This window comes from Cupressus sempervirens, chromosome 9 (genome assembly GCF_028749045.1).
Source record: "Cupressus sempervirens isolate cs-2001-9-10 chromosome 9, ASM2874904v1, whole genome shotgun sequence".
In the NCBI taxonomy this organism is placed as follows: Eukaryota; Viridiplantae; Streptophyta; class Pinopsida; order Cupressales; family Cupressaceae; genus Cupressus; species Cupressus sempervirens.
In genome coordinates, this window is record NC_143126.1 from 578,060,647 (window position 1) to 578,086,356 (window position 25,710).

At 37.4% G+C, this 25,710-nt stretch overlaps 1 protein-coding gene across 1 annotated transcript in view; it reads right to left on the reverse strand.

The window, feature by feature from the left end:
* The window catches only part of LOC149539979 (Cyclophilin-like peptidyl-prolyl cis-trans isomerase family protein), a 291,729-nt gene that overhangs the window by 61,994 nt on the left and 204,025 nt on the right, over window positions 1–25,710 (reverse strand). The window contains exon 8 of the mRNA XM_089801194.1: window positions 5,457–5,499. Coding sequence (XP_089657320.1) covers window positions 5,457–5,499 — 43 coding nt within the window. The remainder of the gene's footprint in view (window positions 1–5,456; window positions 5,500–25,710) is intronic.

Genomic DNA, 25,710 nt, shown 5'->3' on the forward strand with positions numbered 1-25,710 from the left:
ATTTATCATAATCGATGTTCATTACACAGACAATGCTATGGTCCATTCAAATGCCATGATACTGAAATTTGACTATGATGATTTTTTTTTTTTCATCCGTTATTTCTCATTCGATATCAATTCTATTCTCCACCAAATATTTTCCCTTATTTTCTAGTTCTCAATGTAAGCATAAAGAGTTAAACTTGAATTAAGGCCCTCTTCACAATTTGTAATATTACATCTTCAAACCAGGGATTTATTACATTTGGAGTTGGCTCCGATACCATGTTAGTTGTAGGATCTCTGCAAATGTAATAACATTGTTGTAATTCTATGTGTTTCAATTGCAGATTTCCAAGATATATAAATATATCTTCAAGAGCCATTTCTTGCAAAGAGACATGTCTCTATGGTTATATATATAAATTAATCATTAATTAAAACATTATTAATTATAACATATTTAAATTATATATAATATAAAGCATTGAATATATCTATATATATATATATATATATATATATATATATATATATAAGTATGTCTAATTAATGATTGCCAATAACCATAGAAGGATTAACTTTAGGATAGTTCCATCCGATAGAAGCTACAAGTTAACATAAAGGAGTCCCACCTCATTGTAATAATCATCTTTATTTTGATGCAAGAGAGCTCTGGAGAAATTGTGCAAGCATAATTTTGATTGTGTAGTACTATTTTGAAAGAAAAGTAAATACAAAGAAGCAATTGAAGCTGAACTTGGATTGAGTGGAATTGTGAGTTCTGCAAGTTGGGAGTTTTGACTATGATTTGCATTTGTTATCTTTGATTAATGTGCTTTTGCATTCTTGATAATAAAGTATAAAGAGTTAAGAAGCAATTAGAGTTGAAGCTTTGACTGGGAGCAGTTGTGGAGATATATAGACTAGGAGCTTTGGCTGTAGCTTGTATCTCTTTCTTAATTCACAAAAATTGTTAGAATTCTTTACTTCTGGAAGTCTTTGCACCCCAATAGTAAAGGTCAATCTTATAGCATAAATTAAGACCAAACTTAGAGCCAAACTGGTACGCTTTCAGCTAGCCTTTGAGTTAGTGTTGGTTTATTGGTATCAATGTTTACAATTTTAGATAGAAGTGTAGTTCAAGGTTTCATCTTGCCCATTACTCGCTCTACGAGTAAGTGGATTCTTTCATGAAAGCTAAAAGGAAATAATATTAGTAATACCCTTTCAAATCTCTCAAGTTCTTGCTTACCTTGAGTTGATCCAAGGAATGGTAAGAAGGTGGAGCCTTCCCTTTAATGTAGGAGAGACTATGTCTCACACGTTGTGGTTGGTCTACCTATTTTGCGACTGGATTTTACCCAAAGCTGTTGGTTGCAAAATATCCACCCAACAACGTCGAGACCCATTTTCCTGTGACTCCATTGAAGAGGGATAAAAAGCAGCTTTCACCAAAACTATCATAACTTTTACAGAACTTAACAAAAATGTACGAAACCAATTGCATTAGAAAGCTAATTCATCCCTCTTTCCAGAAATATAAGGTTAATCCCTTTAAATATCCATTAAACAGTTGTACACATTGCTTAAATATAACTGTAATCTGAAAATCTGAAAATTGTCATCCATAGAATGCTCATAATTTTCTCAAATCTGCATGAAATTAACTTAAACTAAAACCAATGTAAGGATTATTCATTTTCCTACTCTACCATATCAATAGTACATCGTTTCTAGGCTATACATGGTTTTACAAAGCCTGATAACAAAAGAACTCAAAAAAACAATCAAAATAACAATTACAAAGTGCTCCAAAAGTTCTTAACTATTCACTTTTCTTCCATTCCTTTTTTGGTTCAAACTTGCAATGCATTTTATAGTTTATTGGTCAATTTAGACCTTACAAATACCATCCATGACCTTTGGACTTCCTTTTACAACTTTAATGCAATTTTACAATGTTGAATATTTTGCAACTCTTCATCTTCTTGACAACTTTTGAGACTTTCGACAAATGTTATGCCATGAATCTGCATAAACCTTCAAGACATATCCAAATGACCATTTAATAGCCTTTTACATGGTTATTACCCTTTCAAGGGATGTGTTACAACTTTTGACATAATAAACCAATTGGGACCTTAACCATGACAATGTGGGCAACATTACATTTTTGTTACAAATTTTCTTTTAAATTGGATTCCTTTATATGGAATGACATTGCAACATATAAGAATGAACATAAATATCCATTATGATCTCTTGGAGTCATAGGATGGCTAGGTGCTCTTGCACTAGTGATGAAATAAATGCAAAGGCCACTAATAAGCATAACCAAAGCCACGAAAATTGTCCTGAAGATGCCAACAAGATAGGTTTAGAGTTTTGAGGAGGCAAAAGAGCGACTTGGGCACAACCACTTGAAGAGTGCTTCCTCTTCCTCTTAAAATGGTTTTTAATTTGAATTAAAATTACATCAAGATAACTTACATGAACATCATTTAACATCCTAGGTCATTCATAGGAGAGAGCAAGATCTTGAGGATACCTTGTACAAAAAGGTGGAGTCAATTGTTCTACATTTTGTTGGAACAAGGCAACTAGATCTTTACACCTCCTGGCATATGCACTTTCTCCTAGGTATTATAGTTGTGAGATGCTATTCTTGGTAGAATGTTACCATATAGAGATCTTGATGTTGCTGGTGAATATAACAAGGCATTGAGTAGGCTCTTTAGTGATCTTGAGGTGGCATCACATGTTAGGAGAGTTTTTGTAGAGTTCATCTCATGAAAAAATGCAAACCCTAATCAATGACCAAAGTAGAATGAATGTCATTGGATGGTAGTACCTACATGGGCAAGATTATATGTACCTCTAGCCTCTTGCCATTAAGATCCTATCACAAATAAAAGTTGTTTTTTTTTCCTTTTTTATGGCCACTTAGCTTGTAGAATTAGTACTCTTAATTTCCTATTGTATTAGAATTTCTAACTTTTTAAAAATCTTATTGGTTGTCTCTCTAGGTTGCGAGCTCTTTTGCTACTTAGCAATAATTGGAGTACATACTCCTTTATCCACTCAATGAAACATAACTGATTGGGCTCCAAGAAAGCAGAGGACTTGGTATACATCATAGTACCTAGAATCGCACTAAAATAACTAGAATCGCTGGTTTGGCAATTTGATTCATGTTTGGAGATTTTTTTGGAGCCGATGAATCAAATCACCGATTTTTTGTCATGAATTGCTGATTCATGCTATTCATGCAAAAAATCTCATGAATCGGCACACATAGCCAAAAGTGAAGACTTTTTTTAATAAAAACAAGTTTCTTTAATATTTTTTTCCTTTCCTCTTTGTTTTAACCCTAAAGGGCCTTCTAATTGTTTAGCATGAGTAGAAGAGAGGATCTTCATCTTAGATTCTTACATACATTTATGATTTGATCATGATGTCTTATGGATCTTCATCTTACATAAATTCTATGATTTGAATCATTATGATCCTATGATTTCTACTTACTTCAGCTACAGCCTACACTTTATATTTTACGTGTAACATAACTACAAATGTGATGAATTTATTATTTATGTTACATGATTATGTATATTAACTTCTATTTGATGAAGTTATAGTGTGTTTAAGTTATTCGATAAAGGGTATATGAAATAAGTTTTAAATTGTTAAAATCTCTAAATTTCAAGGGTTTTTTAATTTGCTGATTTGTGGCCAATTCGATTCTAATTCATGGCCGATTCGCGATTCGATTCGGTCTTGCCGATTTCGATCCAATTCCAATTCTCGTTACTTTGGTATATACTCACAACTGGCACCTCCAGTCATGGAAGGATTCAAAATACAAGGGGACAGAGAAGCTGTGGGGTGTATTACCCGAGTCTACTGACTTGTATATGACCGTCCAAGATCTAGCTAGAATTACCTTGCTAGATGTTGAGGAGGAGGATATAGCAGCATCTAGGGCTAGTGGAACCAGTTTGGGTTCCAATGATGAGGATCAAGATATAGTTGCAGCTGGGGATGAAGCCCTTGAAGGCATTTGATACTATGATCATTGATAAACTATTAAACACTTGTGATTTATCATTATGTTTCAAACTTTATTATTTGATGAAATAGTCTATGTTTTGAAAATTCACTTTGCAATTTAGTACTTCAATGTATGATTTTATTTACAATCATGAACATAGATTCATGAGCGAGTATTTAATGTTTATCTTTGACATTTGGCATTGATCAATGATCAAGCAATATATATTCATATTATGAAATGGCTTAGTTTTGCAGTTATGCACGTTTCTTTTTTTTTTCTTTTTTTTTTTGTGTATATATATATATATATATATACACGAACCCACCCATGAACCATAATGGAAAAAAACATTTGCCCTAACCCACAAACCCAAACTTGAACCTAAATCCGTCCCCAAACTCGAATCGGGAACTTAGATAATTACCTAAAAGGAATAAAGTAGCTTATCTCTGTAATCAAAGGGTTTATTGACGATTAAATTCCTTAAAGGACTCTATACCAAGAGTTATTGCAGATCACATTCAAGGATTGGATGAATTGAATACATTTCCATTACAGCAATATAATTTATTCACCAGTAATCTATTATTTGTCTCAATTCAGAGGGAGGTAATTGTTCTTAGTGGAATTCAGAGAAACGTTTTAATTTGATACTTCTTTCTGTAAGAAGATAGTCTCAGCATACACAGTGCATCAGACTTAGTACAATTAAGTAAAGGCTACAACTAACCTAGGAGTTGGGGACATTACACATTGCATCTAGGTCGTGCTCACAGGGGTGAAAGATCTAGAGACTTCAATATTACTCCAACTCAAGCATACTTAACCATGGAGTTCCCTCAAGCCAAGTCCACTTAGCAGTGATCTTGGGGGAAAGTCTCTGGTTAAGCATGATTAAATCAACATAGTGCTGGAGTGGGTGATCTCCCACAGATTTTCAATTCTATGCTTCTATGAGCACCACCTAGATGAATGAGTGATAAGTGGACTATTTGTGCACATGAAAGATGGGTTCATGTGAACCATGACTCATGAAGTATGCGTCAATGAGTTTGAATAAAAAACTATGCAGTTGAATTCAACTAAAACAACATAAATATGATATACTGTCACTTAAAAAAGCATCAGTTTCATCACAAGAACTCTACTGCCAATAGTAATTCAAACTTGGAAATAACCTCACAAAATGACTGGTAATTTTATCCATCAATCTATGTATGCCACAACGAATCTCAGCCCTATTTTCTATCTTCAGATCATCTATGCAAAAGATCTAAGATGTATAGTATAGTTATTAACGGAGGAAGATATGAAAATCAAATTCAGTGAAAGGTATTTTTCTGAATGTTTATCTTTAAATCACACAGGATAATAGAAACTTTTTAGAAGCTTGAATGTACTAGCCCAATACACTTACCTCACGGGTGAAGAAGGCTCCCTTTTCCGTAAACTGCCTTTTTCTGCAGCATATAAACAAGGACAGTACGATGAACAATTACCCATAAACTAAACAGTCAGGAAAGTGCTACATTAGCTGTTTGTTTTCATGCCAAAAAACTAATAAGATTCAATAAGAAGCTCAATAAGCGTATTGTGCCACCAGATTAGCCAATATATAAATGCCATGTTTTAATTTGACTGACTGAAATACTAGACTTTGATAGGTGACATAAAATTAATATACATTCTGTTTAACCAATTGGTCCAGACACACAGTTTTATTTCCTTAGAGTTGACCAATCTACTCATGAAAAAAGACAAACAGAAGAAATGAGTAACCAAGAAAGCATCCAACAAATAGCAAATCTTAAAAATTCAAAAAGAAAGAATTAATCATCTCCAAGGAATTCTCTAAGCTAATCTAATCTAATCTCAGAAGTTTGGGAAGTTATGATTTGCTTTCAGGCCAAAAGCAATTGAAAATTTCAAATGATAAAGTTTAAATTCATTCTAGAGAATGATTTAAGCCTTACGATTCAAAATATTTCTATTTAGTAATGATGGTCTTTTAATTTTCCACCATCGATCATTCCAATAGATTATACTGTCATTGCCTTTTTGTACAGGATATTTTAGAAATTCCTTGAAAAAAGTTTGAGTTCACATACAATGATGAGTAAAGCATAGCAACAGAATGATGTTAGAAAATCTTCATGTTTACCTCGTTCTGCGAATTCATTTTTACATGCTCCAGAGGAAGTGATAATGCAGTAGAATGCATACCATCATGAATCTAAGAACATGGTATAGGTATCACAATTTAAGTAATTCAAGGCCTAACAAGCAATGAGAGTGTTTAGTAAGATACTGGTTATACTATTCCCAAGTTCATGAAAGGTTTGCAATAAATGAATCACTTCAACTGGTAAACAGGTCTGAAGAACTTGCATTGCAATGCTTTTATCTTACTTAAGTAGTCCATCACAATACTTGTCTATTCCTTGGAGTGGCAGAACTCATTTGCCATTGCATGTTCTACATTGGCATTTTCTTCATTTTCTTCGAAGAGTCTTTGTTCTTCTATACATGGCTCTAGATATACACCTTCTTTCTTAGGCATGTGTGACCTATACTTCTTTGTCGTTGACTACATTAATAATCTTGACAATAGTGTTCCACAGCATTTTAGAATGAGAGGAAGGGTTTTAGGAACAGGGAAACACAGACATAGATTCAGCAAGGGGTTGATGGTGCAAATATAATAAAGTACCTGAAAACTTAGTTGAAAAATGTATAAGAAACTAAAAGAGCGAACTGTAGATTACAATGTATTGCATTGGAATTGTTGAATATCAGTATATAAATTCGAATTTTCAATATCATGATTGCATTGGAGCATAATAGGTCAATGCCTCAGTGGTTAAATCATCTTCCACACATGCTGTCGCAAATTCCTCACCATCAAACTATCGAAAGTGGACCCATCTAGCTAAAGCTACTTTAAGCGGACATCAATCAACCTTGTTTGTGCATGATTCTCATCAATTTGCATTGGCTCCTTTAGATCTACATCCCAATAATCTCCTTATATGCAAGCATGCTGCAACCCATCAAACAATGTGTTATGTCCAACTACAAGCTTCTTTGCTTTCCTAGAGGTAGGTCGATTCCTCTACTATGGTAGGTCAATGCATATTTTTTAGTGAATGGTTAAAACTACGGCCTTATAAATGCAGTTGTCTTACCAGGTCAAAAACAATACTTTGATAGTGCCCAAAGTGGAATATTACAACATATTCAGGTTTCAGCTAAAAAGTTATGTAATTCCAAAACTTGGCATTTTGTTTCAAGTCCATATGCAACAGTTTGACTTCTAGAAGACAGATCAGATGAGCATTGAAAGTGTGGTTTGGCAACTGTTAGTTGAGAAACCATCAATTTTTATCAAGGATGATTTTAAAACCACCAATATAATAGGGATGGTTTTATCCAAACTGAACCGGCAAGAACAGGAATGAAAAGAGAAGCATTTTGTCTTCAAACTTTTGTCATTTGAATCCCAATTTGAGCCAGGTACATGTTTAAAGCTGCTTATTTCCCAAGAAGGGGGAGGGGAAAAACTTGCCAATCATTCAAATGCAGTGTTTGCTAAACAAGAGTGAGAGTGCAGCTTCAAAACAAACTACACAATCCATGTGATTGGAAACACTTTGATATCAAACTGCATGTAATGACCCTGCTCAAATCTGATTGAAAACTTTTGATTTTTGGCCTTGAAAATTTTGTCAAACACTTCACATACAAGGGTCATATGACTGATATAACATTTCAGTTTGCTTTAATGACTCTTTTCTTCAATTAGCATCAATGAAAATGCTTGCAAGAAGACTCAAAATTGACTAAACAATGACCTAGCATGAATGTGCAACTTATTTTGACAATATTCAATGCATATATGTGACTGAAACTACTTGCAATATGCAGCTACAGCAACTAGTAATTATGACAAACACTTTGGATGCAACTTAAGATGGCATTAATGCACTTACAGCCAAGTGGCATTAATACAAACACTTGGTATGCAAAATTATAACATTATTTATGCCAAAAAGAGAACCTACAGCCAATTGACGTTTTGTCAAACAATTGGCATGCAAACTAATAAGCTGATCATGAATGATAAAAACATATTCAATTACAACTATATCAGACCAGAAACTTATGTCTCCCTTATTGCACATATAATGTCAACTACAATGCTAGTTTGAAATGGCCAAGACTCTTGGCATTACAACATATGCAAACTATGTAATTTTTTGAGTACAAATGCAGCCTTAGTATGAAATCTAAAATGCAATATATATGCAACAATTGACTTGAGAAACCTGGTATACAAATTGTAGAAGAGCTGGAGACTTGATTGTAACACTTGATAATGAAGACCCCTTCAAAATGAAGAAATCGACTCCTTTGCAATGTCACCCCTATTCTTGCCTGGCAATACTTTAGATAAATAAATGCAGACTCTAGGCTCCTCGAATTGGTCCGTGAAATAATTGTCTCGGCGATAGCAATTGAATGCAACAATACCCAGAACCATAGAATGCTTCAATGATGAGCTATGAACCAAAATATCTTGCCAATGGTGCCCTTTCTATAGTATATCAAACCACTGAAATTATTTACCAGCAACCTGATAGCTACACCAAAATATGCCAAAACAATTGCCAAGCTCTCCCAAGATGAATGCTCAAATACCCACAAAGAAACAATACCTGAATGAGGCCATACAAGCAAAAATCTGAATATGATATGCAAAATTGTCCTCCATTAAAATCTGAAAAAGACTGGCAACTATAACAGCAATGTGCAATAAATGAAATCGACCCAATGATGAAATTCCAAAGCTCCAAAATGCCTCCAAAATCTGCAATAGATTTCCTCAAATCGATACCACCAAAATTTGGCCAAGGGCCATAAAATTTTGCTTTGAAGTACAAGTAGAAAGTTTGAAGCAACTTCCTCAGCTTTGCAATAATTCAAGTGATATTTCACACCCTCAAAATTGCTCACCAATTGAGAGTTTTCGTTCTCAATGGCCAAAGACAACTGCAGAAACCCTAGGCTCCACAATCATCAAACATCAACATCAACAACAACAAATCTGCTTGGTGAGAATGGAGCCCAGGATGCCTATTTATTCTTTTTTCTCCACTTTCTCCAGAAACTTCTAGAATATTATTTTATTTTATTTATTAAGTGACTTTATAAAATATTTTATAATTCAAGTCACTTTATTAAATTAATTAAATATAAAGTTACCTTTTTATATTTATTTATTTGATAATTTTATAAATAATTAACTTAATACCACTTATTTATTTAATTAAAATAATTAATTAGTCATCCTCATAAAATATTCATTATTTTGGACAACATAATTAATTAAATTAATTAAATCAAATTACCTCCAAAACAGGGACATGACACTACACTAGGGAGATTAAAAACATAAGTAGTGGGTTCTTCAAACTGATAATTCTTTATAACGTTTAGTTTCTCAGAAGTGCGTTTTCCATTTTCAAGTAGTTTTCCTTGCCTTCAGATTTCTAGGGTAAATCTGTCTCTCTTTGATGTGCTTTGCTTTTGTGCATGCTTGTCTATGGAGTGAAAACCCACCCTTCCACTCTTTGGATGCAGAGTAACATTAACTTAAAAATATCCACTGTTTGTTTGATCGAATTCCAAATAGCATAGCACAGGGGAAGTCAATTTTGACTGTTGCTTTGTGAAGCATAAACTTGTTACCTTGTGCAAGCATTTCTTTGGGTAACACAAAGTTTCAACTTGAATATGTTTCGAAGAACTCATTACAGGGCACCTTAACTGCAAATGTAGACCCTCCTTGGATCTACAATGCACCATTTTTTCCTTCTCCATATCTATATGCAACCAACATAAGTTTTAATAGAAGTGATAAACCAATTTTTTAATACATTTATGTATTTCAGTGTGCTCTCTGCAATTGTTGTTTGAAAGGAATCTTTGTTGAATATTGGACTCAAATCTTGTTGGGATTTATTTTATATTGACTTGTTTAATGTTTTTTTTATTCATCTAGAAACTGTGATGACTCCCTACAATCAATGGTAACGGATCATAAAACTTTCTGGTTAATATTGTTAATAATCTCACTGGGCAATTTTGGGTAGATATCAAATCTGTCAAAATTCCAAAGGGTAATTGTTGGTCTTTTTGATTGACTTGAATTACCTGGCATTTAGCTTCTGTTACAATATCATTAGAAATTTTGTTGATTTTAAGTAGCTGGGGGTTTCTTGACCAATGTAAAATTAAGGCATTGTACAACTGAGGCTTAGTACAGGTGCACTCCCTGCCTACAAGAGATTTCAAGTATTATGCTCTATGAAACAATGTTACACGTTTCTACCCATTGACAAAATATGGCTCGTATGGTCAGAACAATTTTTTGAAGTTGTTATAATATTCTGGTTATTTTAAAGACTGCAACTGGTATTGCTATATTCTAACCTGACTCTATTTCAAGTGATGGCTTGCGTAGCTTTTTAGTGTTTTCAAAGATATAAGAGTGTGGTTTACCTATGGTTGAAACAAGATATGGTTTTACATTTCATTTAACTAACTGTTACAATCTTTGGAGTGCTATTGACTATTTAAATTTAGGTACAAAGTACAGTAACCTACCAAGATTTTAATCACAATACGATTTTGGATTTCTGTTATTACTATATGAAAATTTGTATTTATTGCTATTTTAAGCTACAACAATTATATTATAACTGCTCTGTAGTATAAAGCTATTTTAAAAACTTTCTAGGAGTTAATATGATGGTTTAACTGTATTGCTGCTGTTGAATTTTTCTGATTATGGTGGAAGTCGTGCTACAACCACATGCACCTTATCCTTTGCCTGGGAGTCGGTTTAGGCTAGGCCATGGTCCAAGGTAATATATTTATGCAATTTGGTTACTTCAGGAAAAGATGGTGACTTATTTCAATTTGGAATATGTATCAAGTCTCAAGTCTATTTGTGATATCTTGTTGAGAACAAAAATATACATAACCTTGCAATGACACACGGTAGTACAAGCCTTCCATAGAATATTCAACTATATGTTCAAAAGAGTTAATGCATATATTGTTATTGCTTGGTGTTTTCAAATCTGTTACTACTGTAATTGTTGAATAAGCAATATAATTGATAAATTGTCATATTATCTCTGTAAAAGAAGTGATGGATTTAAACCAGAGAAGCAATAATCTGCAAAAACACTGATTATACCTGATTAATCATGATTGTGGAGCCAGCCAATATCTTCCCCGAGAAAATCTCAATTCATGCAAAAAAATGTTGACCCAATTTCCAATGATGTTTTGCATTGAAATCACATCAAAATCACGTTCAAAATCCCTTAAAATGACAAAAATGTGAAAAAACCATTGCAAAAATCCACAAGCCTAGAAAAAACATGAAATTACCAAATCACTCAGAAATAGGGCCAATTCTTGGACGGAATAAAAGTTGATGCAGAATCAGTGTAAAACAATTTATTATTTGGTCCTTGAATTTTCTTTCATACCTTTGGAAAACCCCAACCAGAGGAGTAAGAGGAGCGGCATGTGAGCCAGTGTTGAAGTAGTTGATGAATATGCTCTAAATTGTGGCTTCAATATGACCCGAGCTCTCCGCATGCCCTACCCCATGGATTTTGATGTGAACAAATATATAATTAATGTTATAAACTAATTTTAAATTTATACCTACTATGGACTAGTCTAGATCGCACCTTGAAGGGAGGGAACCCCTATAGTTTATGATTGATACTATGAACTAGTTTTAAAATTTAAATTAATATAGACTAAAAATATGCAGATTAATAGTTATATGGTAAATAATAAATTAGAAACAATGTAAAATTTATAATGTATATAGTTAACTTTTAATATACGATTAGTATATTCGATTTTTTATTTAAAATTACTATATTTAATTTTATTATTAACAATTATCTCCTCTTAAAATAATAGTTACATGCTAGGTATTGCCAAAACCGGTTCCTTTCTAATCTATATTTTCAACTAAAAAAATGGCTTCTATTTAATTCTACCCCCATAAAGGACTTACCAATTGCCATAATGGAATATAAAGCATTGCAATTATGGAATATGAATTGATAAGCTTTCTTGCCTCAATCACAATGAGGGTATTGGATCACTTCTAAATGGCTTCCACTTCTACTAAATTCCTAAGAGTAGCTAGATCATTGCCTGATAAGTTTTCATCTAAGTTACTTCATAGACTTGGCTGATATTTGATCTCAGACTATAATGTCCCCACTATTAGCGTTAGTTTGGGACACATAATAACTGCAAGGGATTGATAATAATTCTAACTAAATATTTCATATCTTTAATAATTTGTCTAAATTGAAATAATTAACATTTGTAATGAATGTTCTCCATCAAGCTATGCTTGGATCATTCCATAACATTCACAAGGAATGCCCTCCACCAAGTCGTACTTCGATAGTTCCATGACATTCACAATGAATGCCCTGTTCACCGTAAGGGTAAATTAAAACAATGCATACAGACAATGAACACAAACACGAACAGTAGAATTATATTCGCATATGCCAGACATACATTATGCTTGATAAGATCAATGATAGAAGATGATTTACAATGATCCCAGACGGGATATAAATACTATCCATCGAACCTTCTCGAAGGAGTCCGTCGGCCACAAACATTATGTCCACTACAAACTATTTACCCGTCAGCTACAAAATACAAAACACCGACGAAAATCATTCCGTCGGCTACAAAAACACCGCCGGGACCATCCAGTCAGCTGACACCATCCCCCCCAAAAAGAAAAGTCGTCTTCGGACGACAATTACAAAATATCTGAAACAAATTAACAAACAAAATACATTATCAGAGTGACTATAACAAGAAAAATCTACACATCACTTCCACATTCATCCCGTTACATCTATAGCCTCTGCTAACACAATACTGTCTCCTCAAGCTGACCTTGATAGCCACCCGTGCTACTTTCTCTACTTCCAAAATTGGGTCCACTGAGCTAAGTGTCGTTGCACTGCCTCCAATTGGATGATCAGCTCCTCTCGAGCTCTCTACGCATCCACCAAGATAGCCTCCCGGCCAACACCTACTCCCAGTGCCTCTGGTACACACACATTCCATGCCTGCTGCAACTTCAACTCTTCTCAATTGGTCAGACTCCCATGACTGATATCCGCAACGACTGGGGGTCCAGGGGGCAACGCCCCCGGCGGGGTCGAGGGGCAGCGCCCCCGCAAGGTCCTGGGGCACTCGGAAACTCACAAAAAACTGCACGAAACACACCATTTCTGTCATTTTTTGCCGATTCTACACTCTTTCTGGCAATCGCTGATGCTTCCCCTTCCCTGTGGCATCATCTGCTACTCATTCCGAACAACTTGAATCTGTCTTTTTTTTTTATAGAAAACTCCGCACACCCATCTTCTACACAGACTCAACAATCTCTCCTCCGCAAATGAGAAACAAAACTCCAACAATCTTTCGCTAAAACAACTCCTCTGACAATGAGAAGCTCAACAATTCTTCCGGCAATGAAAACAATCAAACAATCTATTCCTTCAAAATTTCTTGTTGCAAATCGCATTAAATCCAGGCTTCTCCAAAAACCGCAGAGCTAACGCACTTGGAAAAAAATGCAAAGTCGCAGGGCAGTCTATGGGAAAATGTGAAAAGACTCTGCTGAGAGATGCGGCCAACTCCGTCGATGCCTAATGAAGAACTTCACGGGAAGATAACAGACAGATCACGCTGCGGAAGACCTCCCGCGAAACAGTCTGCGGGAGCTACCTAAGGGACAGTCTGCAGACATCTTCCGCGGGACAGTCCACGAACAACTACCCGTGGGACATGTTCGCGGGAGCCACCCGTGGGACAGTCCAAGGACATCTGCCGCGGGATAGTCCGCGGGAGCTACCCGCGGGACTTTTACTACTTTTTTTTAAAAAAATTTAAATTTTCCTTTTTTCTTTTTTTTTAATCTCTTTTTTTTTTTTTGTTTTGACAAAAATAAAATAAATAATAAACAACACCTCAATTTTGCCTCTAGGCGTCGCCATTCTGCAACGACGATGACAAGGGAATCATTTGATCATTTTGTCACGGTGACGACAACTGCATCTTCCTGGCACGGTAAGATCCATTGACTGTGTGAGGTATCTCTTCGCCGTGCGAGGTTGACAATTTGATTGCTCCATTATCACCGATCTCTCAGATCTAATATAATCCAACCCATCTGGCCTTAAACCTTTGCGGTTTGACTTCATTTTGTTTGTCATACTTGAGTACCAACTGCCCCGACGAAAACCTGTTGAGTCTAAGAGGTTTGTCATGCCACGCCTTACGTCTGTTCTATGTCACCTCCGTTGCCCACTGTGCCTGCGATCATCGCGCAGCTAGCTTATTCCTCTGCTGTCGGTACCCTTCAAGTAATTTTATGGTGCGATGCCTTCTTTTCTTCCTGTGCGGTCCGTTCACCGTGTACCAAATGGTGGGATCTTTCTTTTTTCTAGGTTTGGACTGTATGTTCTTCCCCTCAGCTTCAGGCGTAACCGCCTTTCCTTCTTCCGCTGATCTGTATTCCTTCAGATTCTCATTTTCCTTTTTTTTCTCACCTTCGTCAACCCTTAGCATATTACAACTCGAAAACAATTCGTAGTCTTCTATCTGCCAGTGGTAAAGGTCATTCACCGAGTCTAGGTTGTCATCATTTGATCCTCCTTCTAGTGTCAATAATCCTTCATCGTTCGGTTCCATTCTCCTTTTTTCCTTCATCGTCATTTCTTTCGTCGTCACTGTCGCCTTCACCTTCTGAGTTTGACGATGTTGCCTCCTCACCTACCATTTCTGTGTGCAGGTCAATTATGAATCTTTTGCCTCCGCGCTCCATTGATAGGGTATTTCGTTTCCAATCATGTTTTACTTTTGCTTGCACCAACCAATTCCGTCCCAGAATAGCATCATATCCTTTTCTTTTCAATGGAATAACTACGAAATCCAATAAAAATGGTTGCGTACTAATGGTTACCGGTTGCACCCTCAAGGTTCCTAACGGTTTCATCCCATGCTGGTCCGCCATAAGCAACTGGAATGTAGGTGGCCATAGCGTCGGCTTTCCCAACTTCTTCCAAGTATCCTCCGGCAACACATTCACGCTGAACCCTCCATCGACAATTGTGTCTATCAGAACGTTTCCCAAAATCCCCATCTCGAAGATCGCCGGATGCCGTCCGAATGTGAGTGCCAGGAGCATTGGGTCTGTTGCCATCGCTTCTCTACTGTCCCTACCTGTGTCCTCCGTTGCTTTCGGAAACGGTGTATGATTCAGAATGGCCGTCTGTAACTGGGGCATTGTGAGGAGGTCACTTATCTTGACCGATATCTCCATTTGTAAGATTTGTCGTACAATGTTTTGTTCTGTGAAGTTCCTTGCCAAGGTGCCGGTGATGTCCTTCAACTGAGATGTCCCCACCAACGATGCCTTTGCAATTTCCGCCTGCGCTTCCCCCACTTTTCTCTTTTCCTCCGCTTGCCTCCGTGTAATTGCCAAAACCTCCTCTACATCCGTGCTGACAGTGATCAAGTTTACTCCAGACTTTGGACACTTGGAATCTTCGTGATCGTCGGATCCGCACCATCTGCATAATAATTTCGGTGTGTTTTCCACTATACAATCCCGCGCAAAATGACCCCACAAATTACATGCTCGTCATTGAACAATCAGCCATTCGTTTGCATCATACTGGGTTCGACTTCGACTCCCATTTTTATTGTTATTGTTCACATTGTTGTTATTTTGCTCTCTGTTATTATTCCTATACCCTCTGAATGTGGCACCTGCGCTATTCGTATTTCCGCTACTGCCCTACGGGGAAGCCTCCTGTGTGAGAAGCACCTACAGAGATTCTCTTGTCTTCATGTTAAAGGGGTACTCTTTTGTCGAATGGCCCATGATTTTACAAATGTCACAGAATTGGTTTTTTGGACACGATCCTTTAGTATGACTGTCGATCTTACACTCCGTGCACCACAGTTCACTGCATTTTAGCTCCTTCTGCATGTTTTTAAACTCCATCATGCGGATCATGTCCTTCTGGAGGGCACGAACCTTCTTACTGTTGCCTTCCTCGTCGTTGCTATCACCTCCGGCAGGCTATTTGTCATCCAAATTAGATGAGCTAGTGTTTTTCTTCTTCTTTGTTTTCTGCTCACTTTCGAAGTCTAATGCTTTGTTATAAGCTTCCGTGTATGACGACGGTGGCACAATTTTCATTTTCCTCCTCAACTTCGAGCATAGGCCTTCCATGAACCATCTTTTTTGAAGTCCATCCGCCGGCTTACTTTCCATTTTGTTTATCAAGTCTTTTAATTTCCCGACGTAAACGCAAACGATTTCGTTCTTCACTTGCTTAGTATTGAAGATCTCTGCTACAATTTCATTATCATCTCGCAACAGTTTAAATTCTGCCAGAAACTCCTTTTTAATGTTATCCCAACTATTTAGCTTTTGTGGATCTGTATCAGTGAACCAATCAATTGCTACACCTCGTAGGGTGGCCGAAAATTGCCTCATCCAGTCGTCTTCATTAGTTATCCCATTTGCCTTCCAAATCGTTTCACATGTTTTGCAATGTCGAATGGGATTGGCCGTACCACCGCCATCAAACTTCGGCAATTTCTCTTTTGGTAACACCATCACGATTGGTTTCTATAAACAGGTGTTGCTCTGTCCTGCAACACTGGCGCTCTTTACTCCCACACCGGCAGTCTGCACTCCCACACCGAGAGTCTGTACTCCCACACCGGCGGACTGGTCTCCCACACCGACGGTCTGCACTCCTACACCGGCGGACTGGTCTCCCACACCGGCGGTCTGCACTTCCACACCGTCGGTCTGCACTCCAACACCGGCGAACTGCTCTCCCACACCAGTGGACTGCACTCCCACACTGGCGGACTGCACTCCCACACTGGCGGACTGCTCTCCCACACCGGCGAACTGCACTCCCACATTGGCGGTCTGCACTCCCACACCGGCAGACTGCTCTCCCACACCATCAGACTCAACAACTGCGAACCTTGGTGAAGAAGGGTGTTCTGAAGTTGTCCCCTGTGGAGGTATATCTCGGACGAAGAGTTCACTCCATGCTCTTGCGCTGTCGGCACTCCGAGCCGTGCGAGTCGATGCTCTTTCGTTTGGATTCTCTTCCCTCGGCGAACACAAATTCAAATACTCCTCCCGTGCTTCTTCCACCAATTCCACCCGTTGTTGAGTCTCCTCCAACAATGCCTCCACACTCTTGTTTCCGTCGGCAATCTTTTGGAATCTCCGTCGGCAGTCTGCCTGCTGTGCTAGAATTAAATGTTCTTGTGCAGTACGGATTCCATCTTTTCCCTTGGCCTTATTTCGATCCTTGTTAAGCTGATTTGGCATTAATCTTCATTCCTCCCACCTTCCACATTCATAAGGCAACAGGGCCAAATGTTTACTGTACGGGTAAATTTAAACAATGCATACAAACAATGAACACGAACACGAACAACAGAATTATATTCGCATATGCTAGACATACATTATGCTTGATAAGATCAATGATAGAAGATGATTTACAATGATCCCAGACGGGATATAAATACTATCTGCCGAACCTTCCCGAAGGAGTCTGTCAACCACAAACATTATGTCCGCTACAAACTATTTACCCGTCAGCTACAAAATACAAAACACCGACGACAATCATTCTGTCGGCTACAGAAACACCGCCAAGACCATCTAGTCGGCTGACATGCCCTCCACCAAGTTGTACTTGGATCATTCACCAACAAGTGCACTTGGATCATAATATGACATTCATATTGAATGTTGTCAACCAAGTTAACACTTGGATCATTGTACCAACATTCTCATTGAATGTCGTCCACCAAGTTATACTTGGATCAAAGATATTATATTCATTTAATATCTTATTACCTTTAATGCGCTAAGAACAAAGAATTCTAACCATATTCATTACCTTGCCTTGAGTGGCGGCTAGCTTTACCCAAATATCCACCTCTTGTTGTTTGGTGTCGATCCCTAAAGTAATTAGCAATCATTTGTACTATCCCAATAAATGGCAACGTGGTTTGTGTATACCGATGTAGCAACCTTCCTTTGGATCTTTGAATGTTTATTGGTTTTGATCCTTTCTTCTTGCACGTGGCCTGATATTCTCCAATGGCTACTGCTAGTCCTGCCAAATTGAGCTTCGCTCCTCTCCCACTTGCCAATTGTTCTCCCTGATGCCACCTTTCTTCTTAATTTATTCTGGGTTCCCTAGGTCCCTCTATTACATGATTCTCCCGACTGATATAGATACATAATAGGCACAATTCTCCAATATTGGTGTTTATAATTTATATAGATTGTTGGCTGACATTTATCATATTATTATTATTTAACGTATTAGATGATTTACTATTTATTTACATATTTCTCATTATTTTTATAATTACACTCAAATTAATAATAAGTTATAATTTATTAATTAACTATCAAATCTTATTTAACATTGAGACCATGACAATCCACCCCTCTTATATTTGCTTGTCCTCAAGCAATACAAATTCTTCTAATGTAGATCTAATAACCTTAGAATGAACTCTTGATTCAAAAAGTGTTATCTCCATTCTCTTGAGTGATCACTGCTAATGACGCGTGCTCTTGTTCATCAAATCTTACCATTTTGTTGGGGTTTTCCTTGTTATATGTAATTTTATTCAATTGTCCTCCCTTACATCGATGATTACACTCCTAGGATTCTTTCCATTTGAAACATAATCCTTTCTTTAGTAGATCGTCTCTTTTTGGGCACCTGTGACTGACATTCCATGGTTCGTAACACAAGCGGCATTTCGATGATCTAAGATTCTTGGGCCCATTAGATTCAACCTTTATTTCTTTCCAAATAGCTTCTTCACGATATTCAATGTTCAAAGGGTTTTAATTGGGCTTTAATGTATTCTTTAAGTCCAACTATGAATATGTTTGTGAGTTTCCCTTGGGATAATTTAGGACCATTACAACTAGGTCTTGAAATTGATTGGCAAATTCTTCTACTAACCTTGCTTGTTTGAGATGAGTTAGTTCTTGGTAATACCGTCCAGGATCTTTTAGATCAAATCTACTCATCAACTTTTGAGAGAACTCACTATAAGAGGTGATTTTTTTGAGCCCAAAGGAATTCTGGTCATAGTGCCACCATTTGTGTGTTGACCCTCTCAAATCACGTATGGAAAACTTGATAGCATCTTTTTTCGTCATAAGACTATAGGGTAGATGCATATCTAATTTTAAGACCAATATTTGAGCAGTTTCTTCTCCTAACCCATCAAAACACAACAATTTTACCTTATTTACTTTCTCCAGAAAGTCTTTATATACATGATGTTTCTTCTTATTTTCCATGAGTTTAGATTCATAGTATTCTTTAAATGGAATAAGTTATCGAAGATTGGGATCCAAGTTGACATACATTTGTGCAATTTCTTCCATGCTATTACTGGTTGTTTCCTCCTTCGTAACAGGTTCATCTCTTGGAATGAATGAGGGGAAGGTTTCTTGTGGAATTGAACTTTGTGACGAGGGCTCATTTTCCTCACGAGTAGAATGATGGTCCCTTTGTGGGTTAGGTCTTTCACCGTGGTTATTATTATTGCTTAATTTTTGTATAGTTTCAAATAGTCTTTTATTGGAGTTTTCGGTCCTTTCGAATCTCTCATTAGTTTGTTCTACAAAGTTCCTTAGCTCCTGGGCTAATTGTTTGCCCATTCCTTGGAGTAAACTTTTCATAGGATGGTAGGATTATGCTCTGATACCACCGTAATGTCCCCATTATTAGGGTTAGTTTGGGATACATAATAACTGCAAGGAATTGATAATAGTTCTAACTAAATATTTTATATATTTAATAATTATTACGGAAGTAATTGGTAAAATACTTGCTTGTTATTAACAAAGACCGAAAGGTCATTATATACGAAAGAATAAAATGATGTTTTCTTAGGAAATGATTGTAAAGAATAGAAACATTCTATTCTAATAGAGAAAGCTAAAAAAGCGAAAGCTAACTTAAAGCTAACTAGATATTTACAACAAATTACCATTAACTGATAATAGATGACTATCTATTATTGTAATACCCTCCCTTAATGGTTAATCTATCTAGAGCACCAAGCTGTGAATTTAACAAACTTATCAAGACCAAGAGGCTTCGTGAGAATATCTATAGTCTGATCTGTGCTAGGAAAATATTGCAAATCTATAGTCCCGTCTTCAACCAATTGCCGTATGTAATGACAATGAACATCCACAAGCTTGGATCGTTCATGGAAGATTGGATTTTGGGCTAACTAGATAACGTCTTCGTTATCAACAAACAGATTAGTTGGTCCTCCTGGTGACATCTGCATATCCCCAAGCATCCAGCGAAGCCAAACAACTTCACATCCTGACTTAACAGTCCCTCTGTATTCTGCCTCTGTAGAGGAGAGAGAAACTACCTGCTGCTTCTTACTGGTCCACATGACTGCACCGAACCCCAAATGGAACACATATCTAGAAGTTGACTTTTTATGATCAACAGAGACTACTCAATCTGAATTTGGGAACCCACTAAGTTTAGGATTAGAACTCTGAGAGTACAAAAGTCCATAATCTAAAGTGCCCTTCACATACGAAGCACACAGTTTGCTGCCATCCAATGATCAGCCTTAGGAGCTGTCATTAAGAATTAAATATAGCTGACTGCGAAGCTGATATCAGGCCTAGTAATAGAGAGGTAGATGAGGTTGCCTACTAGTTGCCTGTATGTAGTATCATCAACAGAAGGAGAATCAAAATTTATTGATATCTTGAAACCTTTCTCCAAAGGTGTAGATGCAAGCTTGCAATCTTGCATATGACATATTTGGACTGAGAGATGAATATATCATAAAACTATTGCCAAACTTCAACACCTAGGCAATAATGCACAAGGCCAAGGTTAGTCATATCAAAAGGCTGGCATAAATACTATTTGATTCCCTAAATCAAATATGTCGAACTGTCAGTGATGGTCAGATCATCCACATAAACAACTAGAAGGATGATGTCATTGTCAGTAGTCTTGATATACAGATTTGAGTCTGAAAAACTGCTCTTGAAGCCTTGATCATTGAGGTACTTATAAATTTTTATGTACCATGCTTGAAGAGCCTGCTTTAAGCCATAGAGAGCTTTTATCAATCTGAGAACTCGATGGTCTTTACCAGCAACCTTGAAACCAGGAGGCTACGTCATGTAGAACTCTTCACGGAGATCGCCATTCGGGAAAGCACTCTTCACGTCTATCTGATGGACCTTCTAGCCAAACTATGCTGCCATGGCTAGGACTAATCTGATGGTGCTCATCTTTGCAATAGGAGCAAAGGTCTCCTCATAATCAATGCCCTGATGCTGAGAAAAGCCCTTCGCCGCTAAACGAGGTTTGTACTTATCCAAAGTACCATCCGATTTGTATTTGATTTTGTAAATCCATTTGCAGCCAATGCGTTTCTTCCTTGGTTGAAGATCAGAAAGGACCCAAGTGTTGTTCTTCAGCAGGCGCTAGTGTTCAAATGTCATGGCCTGTTCCCACTCTAGAATTCTTTTAGCCTCGAGTATGTTTGAGGTTCAAACTAGTGCTCCGAGACTTTGCGAGTCCGAGTAGGACTCTACAAGTCCGAGGCAGAGGCGGCCTTTCCAAGGCAAATGGCCTCTGGACTCTAACTCAGCCAAGTCCTGGCAGAGTCCAAGGACTCACCGAGTCCCGAGCCTAGGACTCTCCCAAAACTTTTTTTTTTTCTATTTTTTCTTTTAAAGATAGAGATTTCTGGAGCGTGTTTTTTTTCAATGTATATTAATTCTGAAAATGATGTTGTGGGGCTCACTGCCAATATTGCTTACTATCTGGGTTTCATTATGAAGAAGTCACTTTCAGCATTGTAGAGTTTAGTAATGTTGTACAGATATTTTGAGATTTATATATATTTGTGTTAGAATTCTATAATGATGTATATGAGGTTTTATTTTTCTTTTAGACTTATGCATTCATGAATGTTAGAACTCTCTAGTGTTGTACATAAAGTTATAAACTTTCAGACTTATGTGTATATGTGTTGCTGGCTATGTCCTTGATCATTTTCTTGGCAAAAATTTGTATGCTAACTATAATTGTTATTAAAAGACTTTTACTGTTAAAGGTTGTGTTTCACCAACCAAATTCATAGACATACTTGAGAGCCCTGCTGTTGTCTACAATGCGCACATAAGTTGTAACAAACATATTTCTCAATATATGAGTTTTCCATGACTTATCTCAGGCATATTCGTAGGAGGGCATAGGCTACTATGAACCTTAGTCTTCTACACTTTAGTTGATATTTTGCTATATGTGTTTAACTTTTGATTCCATGGATTTCATATATTGTAGACATTTGATAGGGACACTATATTTAACTTTATATTATATTATTCAGTTTTTTTCCTTCAGAAATTTGTAGTTATACTTATGTGATCTATGCAAAATTGTGTATGAGTGTTAAATCGCTTCTATTTATCTCAATTATTGTGTATTTGATGTTAATTGACTGAATGATGCATGAAAAAATCTTTAAATGCTTAAAAATCATTGAATTTCATGGATTTTTCAATTTTTCGAGTCCTAGCCGAGTTTGAATTCGAGTAGGATTTTGACTTTCTGAGTCAGAGGCGAGTCCAAGTCTCGTAACTATGGTTCAAACACACTGTGAATGTTGGCCATGAGAGAAAAGTTAACAAACTCTGTAGTTTTTCTCTTTTTCCGAGTAGTTCTCCCATCAATAAGCTCATCATCACAAAGATCAACAAGTGTCTTAGCCCACCACTTAGGCCGGATAGAAGAATGACCAACATGAGTATTAGGAGATGTGTGATGATCAAGTTCCTCATCAGAAGAATCTAAACTCAAGTGAAGCATATACAAATCGAGGTGATCCTGTAGGAGAAGCCGGAGGTGTCTGTACAGGTATCATTAGTATAACTAGAGCTACAGGAGCTACTGGAGCCCTCCCATCAGGTGGACCTAATGGAAGCCAAACTCCCAAATCATGAGCCTTCATAGGCTGGTCTGCTAGATCAGGAATAGGAGAAATACGCATGAAAGGTCCTCACTGCTCATTAAAGACTACTTCACGACTGTAGATGAGACGAGATGTCTCAACATCGATTAGGCGGTAGGCTTTGTGAAGACTGATGTATCCAACAAGCATGAGTTTCTAACTCTTGGCATCCAACTTGGTGCGTGACGCATTAGGGATCCAAACAAAAGCAAGGGAGCCAAAAACCTTCAGGTGACTTATTTTGGGCTTGCGAGCTAACCAAGTCTCTTTTGGAGTTTTACCATTGACCGCCACTATGGGTGACTGGTTCAACAGATAAACTTCAATGTTGACTACTTCTGCCCAAAGCTTCTTTGGAACAGGTCTATGTTCGAGCATGGATCGAGCCATCTCGGTGATTGTCCTGCTCTGACGTTCAACTACACTATTCTGTTGTGGCATATGGGGTGTGGCTAACTAGCATTTGATGTCATGTGTATCCAAGAAGCTGGAGAAAACATTAGAGAAAAATTCCCCCCCCGCTGTCTGATCTAAAAGTAATAATAGATTTCTCAAACTCTTTTTCAACTAAAGGTTTAAACTTTTGAAATACACGAAATGCATCTGATTTCTTTTTAAAGAAATACACCCACATTTTTCTACTGAAATCATCAACAAACAACAGAAAATACCTGGACCCAAGAATAGAAGCAGTGGCCATAGGGCGGCAGATATCGACATGAACAAGCTAAAATACCTGAGAAGCTCGCCATGAATCGCCACTTGTGAAAGGTGTGCGATGTTACTTCCTAGCTTGGTATGCATCACAAACTCCAAATTGTTGAGTTTGAATCTCTGGCAATCCAAGAACAAGCTCATCTCGAGTCAGTTGTGAGAGATAATGCACATTTCAGTGTCCATATCATTGATGCCAAAGTGTGTTGACAGAAGTCGTCTGAGCAGCCATAGCTAAGTCCCGAGAATCACCAGAATTAGTAAGTCTAAAACGACCATGATCCTCAAGACCCACTACAATAGTAGACTGAGTTGCCCAATCAGTGATGGTGCACTGATGTGAACTGAAGGTGACCAAGCATGGAGAATGTCGCAGCAATTGACCAACTAAGAGTAGATTTTGTTCCATCCTTGGAACGTAGTACACATCAAGGAATATGAGGTTCTTCCTACCAAACTAAATCTGAATGTTGCCTTTGCCGACAACTGTGTACTCTTCTTCACCACCAAAAATAATAGAGTTTGAATAAGGTTGGTAGTTAGTAAACCAGTCTCTACAGTGAGTGAAATGATGAGAGGCACTTGAATCGATGTACCAGGCAGATGACTTCACATGATCTACAGGTCTTTTAGTCATGAAGGCGCAAAAGGTAGACTCTATCTGCTCACTGTGCTCTGCACTGTTCACTTTGGGTTGCGAACCTATTTTCTTAGATTGTGCAGCTAAGCGTTTCCGACATTCAACCTTCATGTGTCCAAACTTGTGGCAGTAGTTGCATTGAATGTTCTTCTTTCGGGAACCATTTGATGGTGGAGCAGAAGACTTGTGTTGAGATGGCTACTAAAACTTGCCTTTATCCTTCTGAAAGGATTTCGCAAAAAAGGCTTACTTTGTGGATGTGGAACTAGAGCTACTACCAAACTATTGTTTCCACCAATCTTGCTGAAGCAACAATGTGCAGATGCCAGAGATCAATGAACTTCAAATCAACACTAGAAGATGTGATGTTAAGTCTCGATAAAGTGCTCATAGGACTTTGGTAAACTCCAAAGAGTGATAACCACAATATCCTCTTCCTCCATCTTGCGACCAATGGCAAGTAACTGATCACGGATTTCCTAAATCCAATTTAGGTGTACTTGGAGCAAGGTGTGCTCATCCATGACAATAGAAAACAAAGTGTTTTTCAGAAAGAAGGCTATGCTTTTGTCAGAAGTCTCATGAAGACCTTTGAGATGTGTCCAGATCTCGACAGCTGTCTTGCCGAATGGAATCTGGGAAAGCTGATCATCAGCCACGGATAATTTGAGAAGCATCACTGCCTCCCAATTATCTAGATCTCATGTATCCTGATCAGACCAGGAGGAGTCAGATGCTTCATAACACCCAGAACAAGTTGATCGGTGTTCCAAAATTCAAAAATTGTGATGATCTGCTACTTCCAAGTGCCATAATTTTGACCATTGAATTTGGAGTTGTGCTTGGGCAAAATGTTTGTTAGAGATGCCATAGCACATTTTTCAATGAAAAGACATGAAAATCTATGAATGCACGTTCTTCAAGGCAAAAGAACAGAAGACCTAGAAAAGTCGAAGAGTGACCCAAAATAGAGCTCGAAAAGCCCAGAAGGAAAATGTCGTTTTCTAGTTCTGCTGGCTCGAAAATCTAGGCACCCAAAAAAATTGATGTTTTCCGTAGCATAGAGAGGCGTCGATCTGAAGCGGCAGGA